This window comes from Stegostoma tigrinum, chromosome 40 (assembly GCF_030684315.1).
Source record: "Stegostoma tigrinum isolate sSteTig4 chromosome 40, sSteTig4.hap1, whole genome shotgun sequence".
NCBI lineage: Eukaryota > Metazoa > Chordata > Chondrichthyes > Orectolobiformes > Stegostomatidae > Stegostoma > Stegostoma tigrinum.
Genome location: NC_081393.1, coordinates 5,423,201 through 5,441,576, shown reverse-complemented (window position 1 = coordinate 5,441,576; position 18,376 = coordinate 5,423,201). Strand labels below are relative to the sequence as shown.

Below are 18,376 nucleotides of genomic sequence, written 5' to 3'. Positions count from 1 at the left end.
GCACTCCCCTTGACACACACCATCTCGACACACTCTCCCATTGACTCACTCCATCTCCACATGCTCTTCATTTGAAACACTCCATCTACACACGCTCTCCCATTGACACACTCTATTTCCACTCTCTCTTCCATTGACACACACCAACTCCAAACGCTCTCAAATTGACACACACCATCTCAACACGCTCTCCCATTCACACACTCCATCTCCACTCGCTCTCCCATTGACACACACATCTCCAAACGCTCTCCCATTGACACACTCAATCTCCACACGCGCTCCCATTGACACACTCCATCTCCACACGATCTCCCATTGACACACGCCATCTCCACACGATCTCCCATTGACACACGCCATCTCCACATGCTCTCACATTGACACACACCATCTCCACCAGTCGCTCTCCCATTGACACACACCATCTCCACACGCTCTCCCATTGCACACTATACTCCACTTGCTCGCCCATTGACACACTCCATCTCAACTCCCTCTCCCATTGGCACACACCATCTCCAGACGGTCTCCCATTGACACACACCATCTCCAAACGCTCTCCCATTGACGCACACCATCTCCACATGCACTCCCATTGACACACTCCATCTCCACACACTCTTCCATTGATATACTCCATCTCCACACACCCTCCCATTGACACACACCATCTCCACACGCTCTCACATTGACACACACCATCTCCACACGCTCTCCCATTGACACACACCATCTCCACGCGCTCTCCCAATGACACACACCATCTCCACGCGCTCTCCCATTGACACACTCCATCTCCACGCGCTCTCCCATTGATACACACCATCTCCACACGCTCTCCCATTGACACACACCATCTCCACGCACTCTCCCATTGACACACTCCATCTCCACACGCTCTCCCATTGACACACACCATCTCCACGCGCTCTCCCATTGACACACTCCATCTCCACACGCTCTCCCATTGACACACTCCATCTCCACATACTCTTCATTTGAAACACTCCATCTACACACGCTCTCCCATTCACACACTCCATCTCCACATGCTCTCACATTGACACACACCATCTCTACCACTTGCTCTCCCATTGACAGACACCATCTCTACACTCTCTCCCATTGACACACACCATCTCCACACGCTCTCCCATTGACACACTCCATCTCCACATGCTCCTCATTTGAAACACTCCATCTACTCACGCTCTCCCATTGACACACTCCATCTCCACATGCTCTTCATTTGACACACTCTATCTGCACCTGCTCACCCAATGACACACACCATCGCCCCTTGCTCTTCCATTGACACACACCATCTCCACACGCTCTCCCATTGACACACACCATCTCCACTCGCTCTCCCATTGACACACACTATCTCCACACGCTCTCCCATTGACACACTCCACTCCACTCGCTCTCCCATTGACACACTCCACTCCACTCGCTCGCCCATTGACACACTCCACTCCACTCGCTCTCCCATTGACACACTCCACTCCACTCGCTCGCCCATTGACACACTCCACTCCACACGCTCTCCCATTGACACACTCCATCTCCACACGATCTCCCATTGACACACTCCACTCCACTGGCTCGCCCATTGACACACGCCATCTCCACCAGTCGCTCTCCCATTGACACACTCCATCTCAACGACTCGCTCTCCCATTGACACAGTCCATGTCCACACAATCTCCCATTGCCACACTCTATTTCCACTCTCTCTCCCATTGACACACGCCATCTCCACATGCTCTCCCATTGACACACGCCATCTCCACCAGTCGCTCTCCCATTGACACACTCCATCTCCACATACTCTTCATTTGAAACACTCCATCTACACACGCTCTCCCATTCACACACTCCATCTACACATGCTCTTCATTTGAAACACTCCATCTCCACAAGCTCACCCTTTGACACACACCATCTTCAAATGCTCTTCATTTGACACTCTATCTGCACCCGCTCTCCCATTGACACACACCATCTCCCCTCGCTCTTCCATTGACACACTCCATCTCCACTCCCTCCACCATTGGCACACACCATCTCCAGACGCTCTTCCATTGACACACACCATCTCCACACGCTCTCACATTGACACACTCCATCTCCACTCACTCTCCCATTGACACACTCCATCTCCACACGCTCTCCCATTGACACACTCCATTACACACCCTCTCCCATTGACACAGAGAATATCCACCACTCGCTCTCCCATTGACACACACTATCTCCACACGCTCTCCCATTGACACACACCATCTCCACACGCTCTCCCATTGACACACACCATCTCTACCACTTGGGCTCCCATTGACACACACCATCTCCAAACGCTCTCCCATTGACACACTCCATCTCCACACGCTCTCCCATTGACACACTCCATCTCCACCACTCACTCTCCAATTGACACACTCCATCTCCACTCTCTCTCCCATTGACCCATACCAACTCCACACGCTCTCCCATTGACACAGGCCATCTCCACACGCTCTCCCATTGACACACTCCATCTCCACACGCTCACCTAGTGACACACTCCATCTCCACTTGCTCTCCCATTGAAACGCATCAACTCCACATGCTCTCACATTGACACACACCAACTCCACTCGCTCTCCCATTGACACACACCATTTCCACACGCTCTCACATTGACACACGCTGTCTCCACAAGCTATGCAATTGACACAGACCAACTCCACACGCTCTTCCTTTGACACAGTCCATCTCCAGACGCACTCCCATTGACACACTCCTTCTCCACATGCTCTCACATTGACACACACCATCTCCAGCACTCGCTCTCCCATTGATACACTGCATCTCGCTCGCTCTCCCATTGATACACTCTATCTCCAAACACTCTCCCATTGACACACACCATCTCCACCACTCACTCTCCCATTGACACACTCTATCTCCAAACACTGTCCCATTGACACACGCCATCTCCACCACTCGCTCTCCCATTGACACACTCCATCTCCACTCGCTCTCCCATTGACACACACCATCTCCACACGCTGTCCTATTGACACACTCCATCTCCAGACGCACTCCCCTTGACACACACCATCTCCACACGCTCTCCCATTAACTCACTCCATCTCCACATGCTCTTCATTTGACACACACCATCTCCACACGCTCTCCCATTCACACACTCCATCTCCACACGCTCTCACATTGACACACAGCTTCTCCACTCGCTCTCCCATTGACACACACATCTCCAAACGCTCTCCCATTGACACACTCCATCTCCACACGCTCTCCCATTGACACACTCAATCTCCACACGCGCTCCCATTGACACACTCCATCTCCACACGATCTCCCATTGACACACTCCATCTCCACATGCTCTCACATTGACACACACCATCTCCACCAGTCGCTCTCCCATTGACACACACCATCTCCAAACGCTCTCCCAATGACACACTCCACTCCACTCGCTCGCCCATTGACACACTCCATCTCAACTCCCCCTCCCATTGGCACACACCATCTCCAGACGGTCTCCCATTGACACACACCATCTCCACCACTCGGACTCCCATTGACACACACCATCTCCACACGCTCTCCCATTGACACACTCGATCTCCATATGCTCTCCTATTGACACATTCCATCTCCACACGCTCTTCCATTGATATACTCCATCTCCACACACCCTCCCATTGACACACACCATCTCCACACGCTCTCCCATTGACACACTCCATCTCCACCACTCACTCTCCAATTGACACACTCCATCTCCACTCTCTCTCCCATTGACACATACCAACTCCACACGCTCTCCCATTGACACACGTCATCTGCACACTCTCTCCCATTGACACACTCCATCTCCACATGCTCTCACATTGACGCACACCAACTCCACACGCTCTCCCATTGACACAGGCCATCTCCACACGCTCACCTAGTGACACACTCCATCTCCATTTGCTCTCCCATTGACACGCATCAACTCCACTCGCTCTCCCATTGACACACACCATTACCACACGCTCTCACATTGACACATGCTGTCTCCACAAGCTATGCAATTGACACAGCCCAACTCCACACGCTCTTCCTTTGACACAGTCCATCTCCAGACGCACTCCCATTGACACACTCCTTCTCCACATGCTTTCACATTGACACACACCATCTCCAGCACTCGCTCTCCCATTGATACAGTGCATCTCGCTCGCTCTCCCATTGATACACTCTATCTCCAAACACTCTCCCATTGACACACACCATCTCCACCACTCGCTCTCCCATTGACACACTCCATCTCCAAACACTCTCCCATTGACACACACCATCTCCACACGCTCTCCCATTGACACACACCATCTCCACACGCTCTCCCATTGACACACTCCATCTCCACCACTCACTCGCCAATTGACACACTCCATCTCCAGACGCACTCCCCTTGACACACACCATCTCCACGCGCTCTCCCATTGATACACACAATCTCCACACGCTGTCCTATTGACACACTCCATCTCCAGACGCACTCCCCTTGACACACACCATCTCGACACGCTCTCCCATTGACTCACTCCATCTCCACATGCTCTTCATTTGAAACACTCCATCTACACACGCTCTCCCATTGACACACTCTATTTCCACTCTCTCTTCCATTGACACACACCAACTCCAAACGCTCTCAAATTGACACACACCATCTCAACACGCTCTCCCATTCACACACTCCATCTCCACTCGCTCTCCCATTGACACACACATCTCCAAACGCTCTCCCATTGACACACTCAATCTCCACACGCGCTCCCATTGACACACTCCATCTCCACACGATCTCCCATTGACACACGCCATCTCCACACGATCTCCCATTGACACACGCCATCTCCACATGCTCTCACATTGACACACACCATCTCCACCAGTCGCTCTCCCATTGACACACACCATCTCCACACGCTCTCCCATTGCACACTATACTCCACTTGCTCGCCCATTGACACACTCCATCTCAACTCCCTCTCCCATTGGCACACACCATCTCCAGACGGTCTCCCATTGACACACACCATCTCCACCACTCCGACTCCCATTGACACACACCATCTCCAAACGCTCTCCCATTGACGCACACCATCTCCACATGCTCTCCCATTGACACACTCCATCTCCACACACTCTTCCATTGATATACTCCATCTCCACACACCCTCCCATTGACACACACCATCTCCACACGCTCTCACATTGACACACACCATCTCCACACGCTCTCCCATTGACACACACCATCTCCACGCGCTCTCCCATTGACACACACCATCTCCACGCGCTCTCCCATTGACACACTCCATCTCCACGCGCTCTCCCATTGATACACACCATCTCCACACGCTCTCCCATTGACACACACCATCTCCACGCGCTCTCCCATTGACACACTCCATCTCCACACGCTCTCCCATTGACACACACCATCTACACATGCTCTCATGTTGACACACACCATCTCCACCAGTCGCTCTCCCATTGACACACTCCATCTCCACATACTCTTCATTTGAAACACTCCATCTACACACGCTCTCCCATTCACACACTCCATCTCCACATGCTCTCACATTGACACACACCATCTCTACCACTTGCTCTCCCATTGACAGACACCATCTCTACACTCTCTCCCATTGACACACACCATCTCCACACGCTCTCCCATTGACACACTCCATCTCCACATGCTCCTCATTTGAAACACTCCATCTACTCACGCTCTCCCATTGACACACTCCATCTCCACATGCTCTTCATTTGACACACTCTGTCTGCACCTGCTCTCCCAATGACACACACCATCGCCCCTTGCTCTCCCATTGACACACACCATCTCCACACGCTCTCCCATTGACACACACCATCTCCACTCGCTCTCCCATTGACACACGCTATCTCCACACGCTCTCCCATTGACACACTCCACTCCACTCGCTCTCCCATTGACACACTCCACTCCACTCGCTCTCCCATTGACACACTCCACTCCACTCGCTCGCCCATTGACACACTCCACTCCACACGCTCTCCCATTGACACACTCCATCTCCACACGATCTCCCATTGACACACTCCACTCCACTGGCTCGCCCATTGACACACTCCATCTCAACTCCCTCTCCCATTGGCACACACCATCTCCAGACGCTCTCCCATTGACACACACCATCTCAACGACTCGCTCTCCCATTGACACAGTCCATGTCCACACAATCTCCCATTGCCACACTCTATTTCCACTCTCTCTCCCATTGACACACGCCATCTCCACATGCTCTCCCATTGACACACGCCATCTCCACCAGTCGCTCTCCCATTGACACACTCCATCTCCACATACTCTTCATTTGAAACACTCCATCTACACACGCTCTCCCATTCACACACTCCATCTACACATGCTCTTCATTTGAAACACTCCATCTCCACAAGCTCACCCTTTGACACACACCATCTTCAAATGCTCTTCATTTGACACTCTATCTGCACCCGCTCTCCCATTGACACACACCATCTCCCCTCGCTCTTCCATTGACACACTCCATCTCCACTCCCTCCACCATTGGCACACACCATCTCCAGACGCTCTTCCATTGACACACACCATCTCCACACGCTCTCACATTGACACACTCCATCTCCACTCACTCTCCCATTGACACACTCCATCTCCACACGCTCTCCCATTGACACACTCCATTACACACCCTCTCCCATTGACACAGAGAATATCCACCACTCGCTCTCCCATTGACACACACCTTCGCCACTACTCGCTCTCCCATTGACACACAGCACGTCAAACGCTCTCCCATTGACACACTCCATCTCCACATGCTCTCCCTTTGACACACTCCATCTCCACTCGCTCTCAAATTGACACACTCCTACTCCACATGCTCTCCCATTGACACGCGGTATCTCCACACGCTCTACCATTGACACAATCCATCTCCACTCACTCTCCCATTGACACACACCATCTTCACTCACTCTCTCATTGACGCACTCCATCACCGCACGCTCTACCATTGACACACTCCGTCTCCACCCCTCGCTCTCTCATTGACACATGCCATCTCCACTCTCTCTCCCGTTGACACACACCATCTCCACACGCTCTCCCATTGACACACACCATCTCCACCTTCTCTCCCATTGGTACACGCCATCTCCACATGCTCTCCCATTGACACACACCATCTCCCCACTCTTTTCCATTGACACAGTCCATCTCCACATGCTCTCCCATTGACACACTCCATGCCCACTCACTCTCCCATTTACACACACCATCTCCACTCGCTCTCCCATTGACACACATCATCTCCACACGCTCTCCCATTGACACACACCATCTCCAATGCTCTCACATTGACACACTCCAACTACACTCGCTCTCCCATTGACACATGCCGTCTCCACTCGCTCTCCCATTGACACACACCATCTTCACACACTCTCCATTGAAACCCTCCATCTCCACTCGCTCTCCCATTGACACACGCCATCTCCACCACACGCTCTCCCATTGACACACAGCTTCTCCACTTGGTCCACCATTGACACACACCATCTCCACACTCTCTTCCATGAAAACACTCCATCTCCACATGCTCTCCCATTGACACACTCCATCTCCACTCACTCTCCCATTGACACACACCATCTTTACTCACTCTCTCATTGACGCACTCCATCACCACACGCTCTACCATTGACACACTCCGTCTCCACCACACGCTCTCCCATTGACACACAGCTTCTCCACTTGGTCTACCATTGACACACACCATCTCCACACTCTCTTCCATTAAAACACTCCATCTCCACATGCTCTCCCATTGACACACTCCATCTCCACTCACTCTCCCATTGACACACGCCATCTTCACTCACTCTCTCATTGACGCACTCCATCACCGCACGCTCTACCATTGACACACTCCGTCTCCACCCCTCGCTCTCCCATTGACACATGCCATCTCCACTCTCTCTCCCGTTGACACACACCATCTCCACACGCTCTCCCATTGACACATACCATCTCCACCACTCGCTTTCCCATTGACACACACCATCTCCACACGATCTCCCATTGACACACACCATCTCCACTCGCTCTCCCATTGGTACACGCCATCTCCCCACGCTCTCCCATTGACACACACCATCTCCCCATGCTCTCCCATTGACACACTCCATGTCCACTCACTCTCCCATTTACACACACCATCTCCACTCGCTCTCCCATTGACACACATCATCTCCACACGCTCTCCCATTGACACACATCATCTCCACATGCTCTTCATTTGACACACTCCATCTCCACACGCTCTCCCATTGACACACACCATCTCCAATGCTCTCCCATTGACACATGCCGTCTCCACTCACTCTCCCATTGACACACACCATCTTTACTCACTCTCTCATTGACGCACTCCATCACCGCACGCTGTACCATTCACACACTCCGTCTCCACCCCTCGCTCTCACATTGACACACACCATCTCCACACGCTCTCCCATTGCCACATACCATCTCCACCCGCGCTCCCATTGACACACACCATCTCCATTACTCGCTCTCCCATTTACACCCACCATCTCCACTCGCTCTCCCATTGATACACGCCATCTCCCCACGCTCTTCCATTGACACAGTCCATCTCCACACGCTCTCCCATTGACACACACCATCTCCACACGCTCTCCCATTGACACACATCATCTCCACACGCTCTCCCATTGACACACATCATCTCCACATGCTCTTCATTTGACACACTCCATCTCCACACGCTCTCCCATTGACGCACACCATCTCCATTTGCTCTCCCATTGACACACATCATCTCCACACGCTGTCCAATTGACACACTCCATCTCCACACGCTCTCCAATTGACACACTCCATCTCCACACGCTCTCCCATTGACACACACCATCTCCACTCGCTCTCCCATTGACACACGCCATTTCCACCACTTGCTCTCCCATTGACACACACCATCTTCACACACTCTCCATTGACACACTTCATCTCCACTTACTCTCCCATTGACACACACCATCTCCACCACTCGCTCTCCCTTTGATACACTCCATCTACACACACTCTCCCATTGACACTCACCATCTCCACTCGCTCTCCCATTGACACAAACCATCTCCACACGCTCTCCCATTGACACAAACCATCTCCACTCGCTCTCCCATTGACACACGCAATCTCCACACGCACTCCCATTGACACACACCATCTCCACTCGCTCTCCCATTGACACATGCCATCTCCACTCACTCTCCCATTGACACACACCATCTCCACTCGCTCTCCCATTGACACATTCCGTCTCCACTCGCTCTCCCATTGACACTCACCATCTCCACGCTGTCCCATTGACACACACCATCTCCATCACTTGCTCTCCCATTGACACAGTCCATCTCCACACGTTCTCCCATTGACACTCACCATCTCCACGCTGTCCCATTGACACACACCATCTCCATCACTTGCTCTCCCATTGACACAGTCCATCTCCACATGCTCTCCCATTGACACACTCCATCTCCACTCACTCTCCCAATGACACACACCATCTCCACTCGCTCTCCAATTCATACACGCCATCTCCACACGCTCTCCCATTGACACATACCATCTCCACTCGCTCTCCCATTCATACACGCCATCTCCACACACTCTCCCATTGACACATGCCACCTCCACCTGTCGCTCTCCAGTTGACACACACCATCTCCACACGCTCTGCCATTGACACACGCCATCTCCACACGCTCTCCCATTGACACACACCATCTCCACTTGCTCTACCATTGACACACACTATCTCCGCTCGCTCTCCCATTGTCACACGCCATCTCCACCACTCACTCTCCCATTGACACACACCATCTCCATTTGCTCTACCATTGACACACACTATCTCCGCTCGCTCTCCCATTGTCACACGCCATCTCCACCACTCACTCTCCCATTGACAGAGGCCATCTCCAGTCGCTCTCCCATTGCCACATGCCATCTCCAACTCTCGCTCGCCCACTGGCACGTGCTAGCTCCTCACGTTCACCCACTGGCACATGCCAGCTCCTCACACTCACCCACTGGCATATGTCTGCTCCTCACGCTCGCCCACTGGCACATGCCAGCATCTCACTCCTTCACTTCCCCATCTATATCAGTTCTATATTATCCCTCGCAGCTCCAGTCCCCCCTCCTTGTGTCACTCCTGTCCCTTGATGATTCTCTCATTGGTCAGTCACATACATTGTGAACATTCTGGGTCCAGTCCCATCACAAGGTCCATGTGCTGCCATCCAAATTCCAGGTTCGTGTTCCACTGTTGGGTTGCAGTCAGTCAGAACTGTGTGGTGTGGGCTTGCAGCACTGCAGGCTTGGTGCTGATTCTTGGAGACCCGCAGGAATGCACTCGTCTAACAGCGAGAGAGGCTGGGTGTACTCTGAGAGGGGGACAATGATGGCCCCAGTTTGAGGGACCCCACAATGCTCCGGATCTGGAACTTCACCCTATCGCAGAACACGCTGCAAATCTCAGCATTTCTATGGCAATATTCCCAATGATTTCTCAACCCATTGAATAAATGGCCCAGAAGGAGAACCTTCTGCCAGTCTAGTCCATGATAGCTCTGGGCTGAGGAGTCAGCAAACATCAGTAGCAGGCTGGGCCTACCCTGTGCTTGGGGTCGTGGTCACAATCACCTGTTCCCCCCAGCAGCCTGCTCGACCAGTCAGTCAGATCTTCCCGGCTGCCCCTTGTACCACCAGAACCTCGGCATCTCTGTCTCCATCATCGGCAGAGCCTCCACCTGTGGAGCCTTTTCCCAGAGAGAGCTAAGCAGCCTCCTGGAGATGAGAACAAAACACTCTGTATCTCCTGGCTGTTCTGAATGGCTCAGCCCTTGTTTTCAGGCAGTGACTCCCTCGTCTGAGAGCAAACACACCATCCTCAGCCACAGGGTGGGGGTAACGGTTTGGGTTGGGATTATGGTTCGGGTGAGGCTCTCAGAATCTAAGATCTTTCCCTCAAAGCTACCTCTGTTCTCCCATGTTCCGTCTGACCTGGTCTGAGAGTCCTGGAGTCACACAGCTCGGAAACAAACATCTTATCCACATTGACCACGTTTCCCAAGCTAAAGTATTTCCCATTTCCCTGCATTTGGCACATCTCCCTCTGAACCCTTCCCATTCGTGCCCAAATGCCTTTTAAATGCTGTAACTGTACCAGCCTCGACCACTTCCTCTGGCAGCTCATTCCATACACGCACCACCCTCTGTGTGGAAAAATTGCCGCTCACATCCCTGTTAAATCCTTCCCCTCTTCACCAGAAAATCTGTGCAGTCGAGTTTTGGACTACCCCTCCAAGGGAAGAAGGCCTTAGATATTCACCCTAACCGTGACCCTCATGATTTTATAAACGTCTATAAGGTCACCCCCTCAGCCTCCAATCCTCCAGGGAAAATAGCCCCAGACTATCCAGCCCCTCCCTGTAGCTCAAACCCTCCAACCCTGGCAACATCCTTATCAGCCTTGCTGATTAAAAACCTGTTTCTCTCAGACATGATCATACTGAACAATACATCCCATGCAGCGCTCATGTGGTCAGTTTCACTTCACGACAGAGAGAAAGCAAAAAAAGGTTCCTGCTTTTTGTCGAGTGAGTGATCCGTTACTCTGAGATTGCATCCTCTTCCCCACCCTCCCGCCCGTCCCTCAGGCCCCAGTCCGTGCCTGACCCAGCCCATTGACTCAAAACCACAGCATTTTAACAGAGGGCCCGGGACAAATTTTGGAGGTGTGAAAGAAACAGAAGAAACCCCTGACACACAGACACAGAGGCTAGGTTCAGTCTCCCCACGGTAGGGACGTGATTGACTTAGAGCTGGGGTCCAATGTGAACTGAATTTGGATAGATATCCTGAATTCGCCTTGCACTGACTCGGTCCAGCGGCGATGGAGCGGTGTGACCTGAGGTCTGAGCCTGAGGGGGGTCCCTAGCCGCACCCCCCACCCCCCCCCCCCCACCCCCACCCCAACCTACCTGAGCTCCCCAGAGCCTGACCTGTGAATGCCAGCTCCAGGCCGCTGTGGGAGCGGGGCTCCGCGTTGGGCTGTCCTGCCTCCTCCCTGCTCCCACGGAATCCCCTGGGAAAGCTGCCTGGTGAAGTTTCCTGAAGCGACAAGATGTCCTGGATGAGAAACGACGTGAAAGCACGTCTCAATGAAGCCATGCTCTGTCTTTTGCGTGTGTGTGTCTGTCTGTGAGTGCGTGCCTCTGACAAATCCACGACCTCCACCAGTTTTGAGTTTTGGAAATCGAGGACAAATGGGAGGGTGGGAAGGACGGAGGGAGATGGAGCTTCTTATAGAAGGTGGCTGGGAGGCAGGCATCAGGTCGCCGTCCCAAGCCCTGCCCTGCACAGGAGGTGGGGTGGGGGGGGAACACTGTGCTGTTGTAGCTGACAACGCAGGCAGTCAGGAAGCTGGTGCCACAGGCTCTAGGGACTGGCATATATCCGCGCTGCCGTCCACACTGTGCCCCAGCTAAGGTCCCAGTTCTCTGAGCACCGAGCGCTGCTCTTTTGCAGCCTGTGTGTGTGTGTGTGTGTGTGTGTGTGTGTGTTTGCATGAGAGAGAGAAAAAGCTGGCCAACATGTCGTTCTGGAATGGCAGAGAGCGAATCTACGGCCAGCTCTCCCCACCCCGGGGCAATGCAGCTGGGAGAGGCGAACTGTCGCAACAAGGTTGGTGTGGGGTGTGGGGGGGGGGGGGGGGGGAGGCGGCGGCGACGCTTGAAGATACTGCAGGGATGAGGAGCTGGAGGAGGCCAGGGACATTCCGCTTCCCTGGGGAAAGAGAGGCAGGGCGAGCTGGTTAAGGGAATAGGACCGTCGCAGTCTCCATCCGCTTCCCCCTGCCATCATTTCCCCTGAGAATGGACAGGACGCGCCCCCCCCCCCCTTCCCCCGAGTTCTACACATCCCGTCCACCTCTCTCAGTCAGCTCAGCTGCTGGGAAACTTGTTCAGAGAAGGTCAGGAAAGAATGGGCCAGGCGCCTGCCAATGTACAGCTGGCGGGACAACAGCACACCCATCCCTTAGTCACTCAAACAAAAACCCCGCAACAAATGCATCAACTTTCCATTCTGCATTCGGCCCTTTTCCAGCCTCAGAAATCTTCCTTCTAGCCCCAAACCTCCTGAAACTGGGTTCCCATGGCATTCCAAATACAGGTTTTACAAGCTTCATAAACATACGGTTCAATGCAGTGCACTCCCTCCCGGGGTATCTTCTTCTCTGTACAAACCACCCCGAACCCCTCGATTAGATTACAATCTCTATCTCAATCCCAGGTCTCTGTGATTTTACCTATAAATCATCTGAGCACCTTGATTAGATTCGCTCCTAGGTATCTGTGATTCTATGCATAGGCACTGATATCAATTGTTTAAGTAAGGTGCAACAAAGGGGAAACAGTGTCCAAAATATATTTGAATTTCCAAACAAAAAAGGTCATTGAATAAGCTTCCACGCGTAAGGATACTTTGTAAGAGAAGATCCAGTGGTGACGGGTGTTTCGTGAGCACGGACTGAAGATAGTCTTCTAGTAGTTGGACAAAATGGAAGGATTAGGGATAAAGTTCAGGTATTGAGAGGACATTGAGTGGCAGAGCAACTTTGTAGATGGAATGTGATGTGGGAAATTATGGGTTAATGCACTTTGACAGGAAGAATACGAGAATAATGATCATTTAAACAGGCAAGAACTACGGAAAGCTGCAGCATAACGGGGTTTGGACGACTCAGAGAAGGTAGCGTGCAAGTTCAATAGATCATAAAGAGGAAAGATGGAAGGAAGAATGAAAGGAAAGATGGAAGGAAGAATGAAAGGAAAGAGGTCTTGATAAAACATTGAAATAGAGAGAGGCCGCGCAGAGACGGGCAATACATGAAGAATAGACACAGAGGGACCAAGATAAATAGACACAGGGGGACGGTAAGGGACAGCTTGACTAGCAGCTGAAGTTGGAGTGACAAATACAAGAGGAATATTGTCTGAAGAAGATTAAAACCAAGAGCTCAGAATCAGCCTGATAAACAAGGAAAGACTTTGACTCAAATGAGCGGTATGACAGGTCGGCACAACATCGAGGGCCGAAGGGCCTGTGCTATTCTGTAATGTTCTATGTTCTATGAGCAGCAAAAGGAAATCGGGGAGAGAGAGAAGTCTGAGGGAATGGATGACATAGATGGAGAGAGAAAACCCAGAAATGTGGTTGGAGATAGAGCAAGCCAGGTAGAGACAGTGAGGGAGAGGGGAGACAGAGGGAAGTGTCAGAGTGAGGGAGAGGGGAGACAGAGGGAAGTGACAGAGTGAGGGAGAGGGGAGACAGAGGGAAGTGTCAGAGTGAGGGAGAGGGGAGACAGAGGGAAGTGACAGAGTGAGGGAGAGGGGAGACAGGGGGAAGTGACAGAGTGAGGGAGAGGGGAGACAGAGGGAAGTGTCAGAGTGAGGGAGAGGGGAGACAGGGGGAAGTGACAGAGTGAGGGAGAGGGGAGACAGGGGGAAGTGTCAGAGTGAGGGAGAGGGGAGACAGAGGGAAGTGTCAGAGTGAGGGAGAGGGGAGACAGAGGGAAGTGACAGAGTGAGGGAGAGGTGAGACAGAGGGAAGTGACAGAGTGAGGGAGAGAGGAGACAGAGGGAAGTGTCAGAGTGAGGGAGAGGGGAGACAGGGGGAAGTGACAGAGTGAGGGAGAGGGGAGACAGGGGGAAGTGACAGAGTGAGGGAGAGGGGAGACAGAGGGAAGTGTCAGAGTGAGGGAGAGGGGAGACAGAGGGAAGTGACAGAGTGAGGGAGAGGGGAGACAGGGGGAAGTGACAGAGTGAGGGAGAGGGGAGACAGGGAAGTGACAGAGTGAGGGAGAGGGGAGACAGGGGGAAGTGACAGAGTGAGGGAGAGGGGAGACAGAGGGAAGTGACAGAGTGAGGGAGAGGGGAGACAGAGGGAAGTGTCAGAGTGAGGGAGAGGGGAGACAGAGGGAAGTGACAGAGTGAGGGAGAGGGGAGACAGAGGGAAGTGTCAGAGTGAGGGAGAGGGGAGACAGAGGGAAGTGACAGAGTGAGGGAGAGGGGAGACAGGGGGAAGTGACAGAGTGAGGGAGAGTGGAGACAGAGGGAAGTGTCAGAGTGAGGGAGAGGGGAGACAGAGGGAAGTGTCAGAGTGAGGGAGAGGGGAGACAGGGGGAAGTGACAGAGTGAGGGAGAGGGGAGACAGGGGGAAGTGACAGAGTGAGGGAGAGGGGAGACAGAGGGAAGTGTCAGAGTGAGGGAGAGGGGAGACAGAGGGAAGTGACAGAGTGAGGGAGAGGGGAGACAGGGGGAAGTGACAGAGTGAGGGAGAGGGGAGACAGAGGGAAGTGACAGAGTGAGGGAGAGGTGAGACAGGGGGAAGTGACAGAGTGAGGGAGAGGGGAGACAGAGGGAAGTGTCAGAGTGAGGGAGAGGGGAGACAGAGGGAAGTGACAGAATGAGGGAGAGGGGAGACAGAGGGAAGTGACAGAGTGAGGGAGAGGGGAGACAGAGGGAAGTGTCAGAGTGAGGGAGAGGGGAGACAGAGGGAAGTGACAGAGTGAGGGAGAGGGGAGACAGAGGGAAGTGACAGAGTGAGGGAGAGGGGAGACAGGGGGAAGTGTCAGAGTGAGGGAGAGGGGAGACAGAGGGAAGTGACAGAGTGAGGGAGAGGGGAGGCAGAGGGAAGTGACAGAGTGAGGGAGAGGGGAGACAGAGGGAAGTGACAGAGTGAGGGAGAGGGGAGACAGGGGGAAGTGTCAGAGTGAGGGAGAGGGGAGACAGAGGGAAGTGACAGAGTGAGGGAGAGGTGAGACAGAGGGAAGTGACAGAGTGAGGGAGAGGGGAGACAGACGGAAGTGACAGAGTGAGGGAGAGGGGTGACAGAGGGAAGTGTCAGAGTGAGGGAGAGGGGAGACAGAGGGAAGTGACAGAGTGAGGGAGAGGGGAGACAGGGAAGTGTCAGAGTGAGGGAGAGGGGAGACAGAGGGAAGTGACAGAGTGAGGGAGAGGGGACTCAGAGGGAAGTGTCAGAGTGAGGGAGAGGGGAGACAGAGGGAAGTGACAGAGTGAGGGAGAGGGGAGACGGGGGAAGTGACAGAGTGAGGGAGAGGGGAGACAGAGGGAAGTGTCAGAGTGAGGGAGAGGGGAGACAGGGGGAAGTGACAGAGTGAGGGAGAGGGGAGACAGGGGGAAGTGACAGAGTGAGGGAGAGGGGAGACAGGGGGAAGTGACAGAGTGAGGGAGAGGGGAGACAGAGGGAAGTGTCAGAGTGAGGGAGAGGGGAGACAGAGGGAAGTGACAGAGTGAGGGAGAGGGGAGACAGGGGGAAGTGACAGAGTGAGGGAGAGGGGAGACAGAGGGAAGTGACAGAGTGAGGGAGAGGTGAGACAGGGGGAAGTGACAGAGTGAGGGAGAGGGGAGACAGAGGGAAGTGTCAGAGTGAGGGAGAGGGGAGACAGAGGGAAGTGACAGAGTGAGGGAGAGGGGAGACAGAGGGAAGTGTCAGAGTGAGGGAGAGGGGAGACAGAGGGAAGTGACAGAGTGAGGGAGAGGGGAGACAGAGGGAAGTGACAGAGTGAGGGAGAGGGGAGACAGGGGGAAGTGTCAGAGTGAGGGAGAGGGGAGACAGAGGGAAGTGACAGAGTGAGGGAGAGGGGAGGCAGAGGGAAGTGACAGAGTGAGGGAGAGGGGAGACAGAGGGAAGTGACAGAGTGAGGGAGAGGGGAGACAGGGGGAAGTGTCAGAGTGAGGGAGAGGGGAGACAGAGGGAAGTGACAGAGTGAGGGAGAGGTGAGACAGAGGGAAGTGACAGAGTGAGGGAGAGGGGAGACAGACGGAAGTGACAGAGTGAGGGAGAGGGGAGACAGGGGGAAGTGACAGAGTGAGGGAGAGGGGTGACAGAGGGAAGTGTCAGAGTCAGGGAGAGGGGAGACAGAGGGAAGTGACAGAGTGAGGGAGAGGGGAGACAGAGGGAAGTGACAGAGTGAGGGAGAGGGGAGACAGAGGGAAGTGACAGAGTGAGGGAGAGGGGACTCAGAGGGAAGTGACAGAGTGAGGGAGAGGGGAGACAGGGGGAAGTGACAGAGTGAGGGAGAGGGGAGACAGAGGGAAGTGACAGAGTGAGGGAGAGGGGAGACAGAGGGAAGTGACAGAGTGAGGGAGAGGGGAGAACTGAGAGAAATCACACAGAGGGAGGGAAAGGCTGAGGGAAGTGACCGAGTGAGGGAGGCTGTCATTGAGAATGAATCACACATGGATATCGAAGAAACCTGATAAACAGTCAGAGTGAACCCTCATATAGCAATCCCCCACACACCGTACCCACCATCCCCATTACCTTCGAGAATTTGTTGCAGAACAGAGAACTATGTGAGATCTACGCATGCAGACAGACTTTGCACGAACCTGCTGAGCTTTGGGATTTGTTCCCATAGCCCGTGCTGTGGGAGTAAAACCTGCCTCTGTCAGCCTATATGGCAGCGGGAGTCAGGGCATGTGCTGTGTGGAGTTCTCAGGGGTGAGTACACTGGAGAATATCACTCAGGTGATATCAGACACACTCCAGCCTTCAGCCAACATTATGAGCTTGATCTCGCTCTGTCTGGACTGAGGAGAGGCTACATCTCAAGAGGCTAGTATTATACTGGGTTTCCATCTGCACATTTATCGAAGAGGAACGAGTGATCACTGCACCGTCTGCTGCAGACGTTTCTCAGGTGCACCCTCTCCGCACTCCCACAGACCAGTGTCTGAGCAGGGGACAGGATCCACTGACACCGAGAGAGAGGGAGACAGAGAGAGCTTAGCCCTGATCAAACACGAGAAAGGATCCGCGGTGTTGTGCTGCCACTTAGTGTTGCATAGCAGTACTGCTGGGCAACGACACCAGGCTGAGTGCCAAACCTCCACGTCAGATCGTAGGAGCAGAAGTAAGCCATTCAGTGTGATAAGGGCTAATAATCGAGCTCAATATCCTTAACTTGCCCTTCTCCCCCAGAGCCCTGGATCCCCTTAGCCACAAGAGCTACATCTTCCTCCTTCTTGAACACAATGTTTTGGCCTCAACCACTTTCTGTGGCAGTGAATTCCTGTGAATTTCAGTTGCGGCAGGTCCAAGCAGTCAGGGGCAACTCTAAAGTCTGAAAGAACGCATGAGGTT

General features: G+C 53.3%; 1 protein-coding gene across 2 annotated transcripts in view; it reads right to left on the bottom strand.

Annotated features, from left to right (window-relative positions):
- Positions 1–12,463, bottom strand: part of LOC125448043 (homeobox protein Nkx-3.1) — a 46,776-nt gene extending 34,313 nt beyond the window's left edge. Inside the window, exon 1 of one of the 2 annotated variants that reach the window (XM_048522982.2) lies at positions 12,187–12,463. In XM_048522982.2, the coding sequence (XP_048378939.1) occupies positions 12,187–12,376 (190 nt within the window). In that variant the 5' untranslated portion in view covers positions 12,377–12,463. The remainder of the gene's footprint in view (positions 1–12,186) is intronic. The other variant, XM_048522983.2, reaches the window with a different exon arrangement.
- Between the last annotated feature and the right edge of the window lie 5,913 nt (positions 12,464–18,376).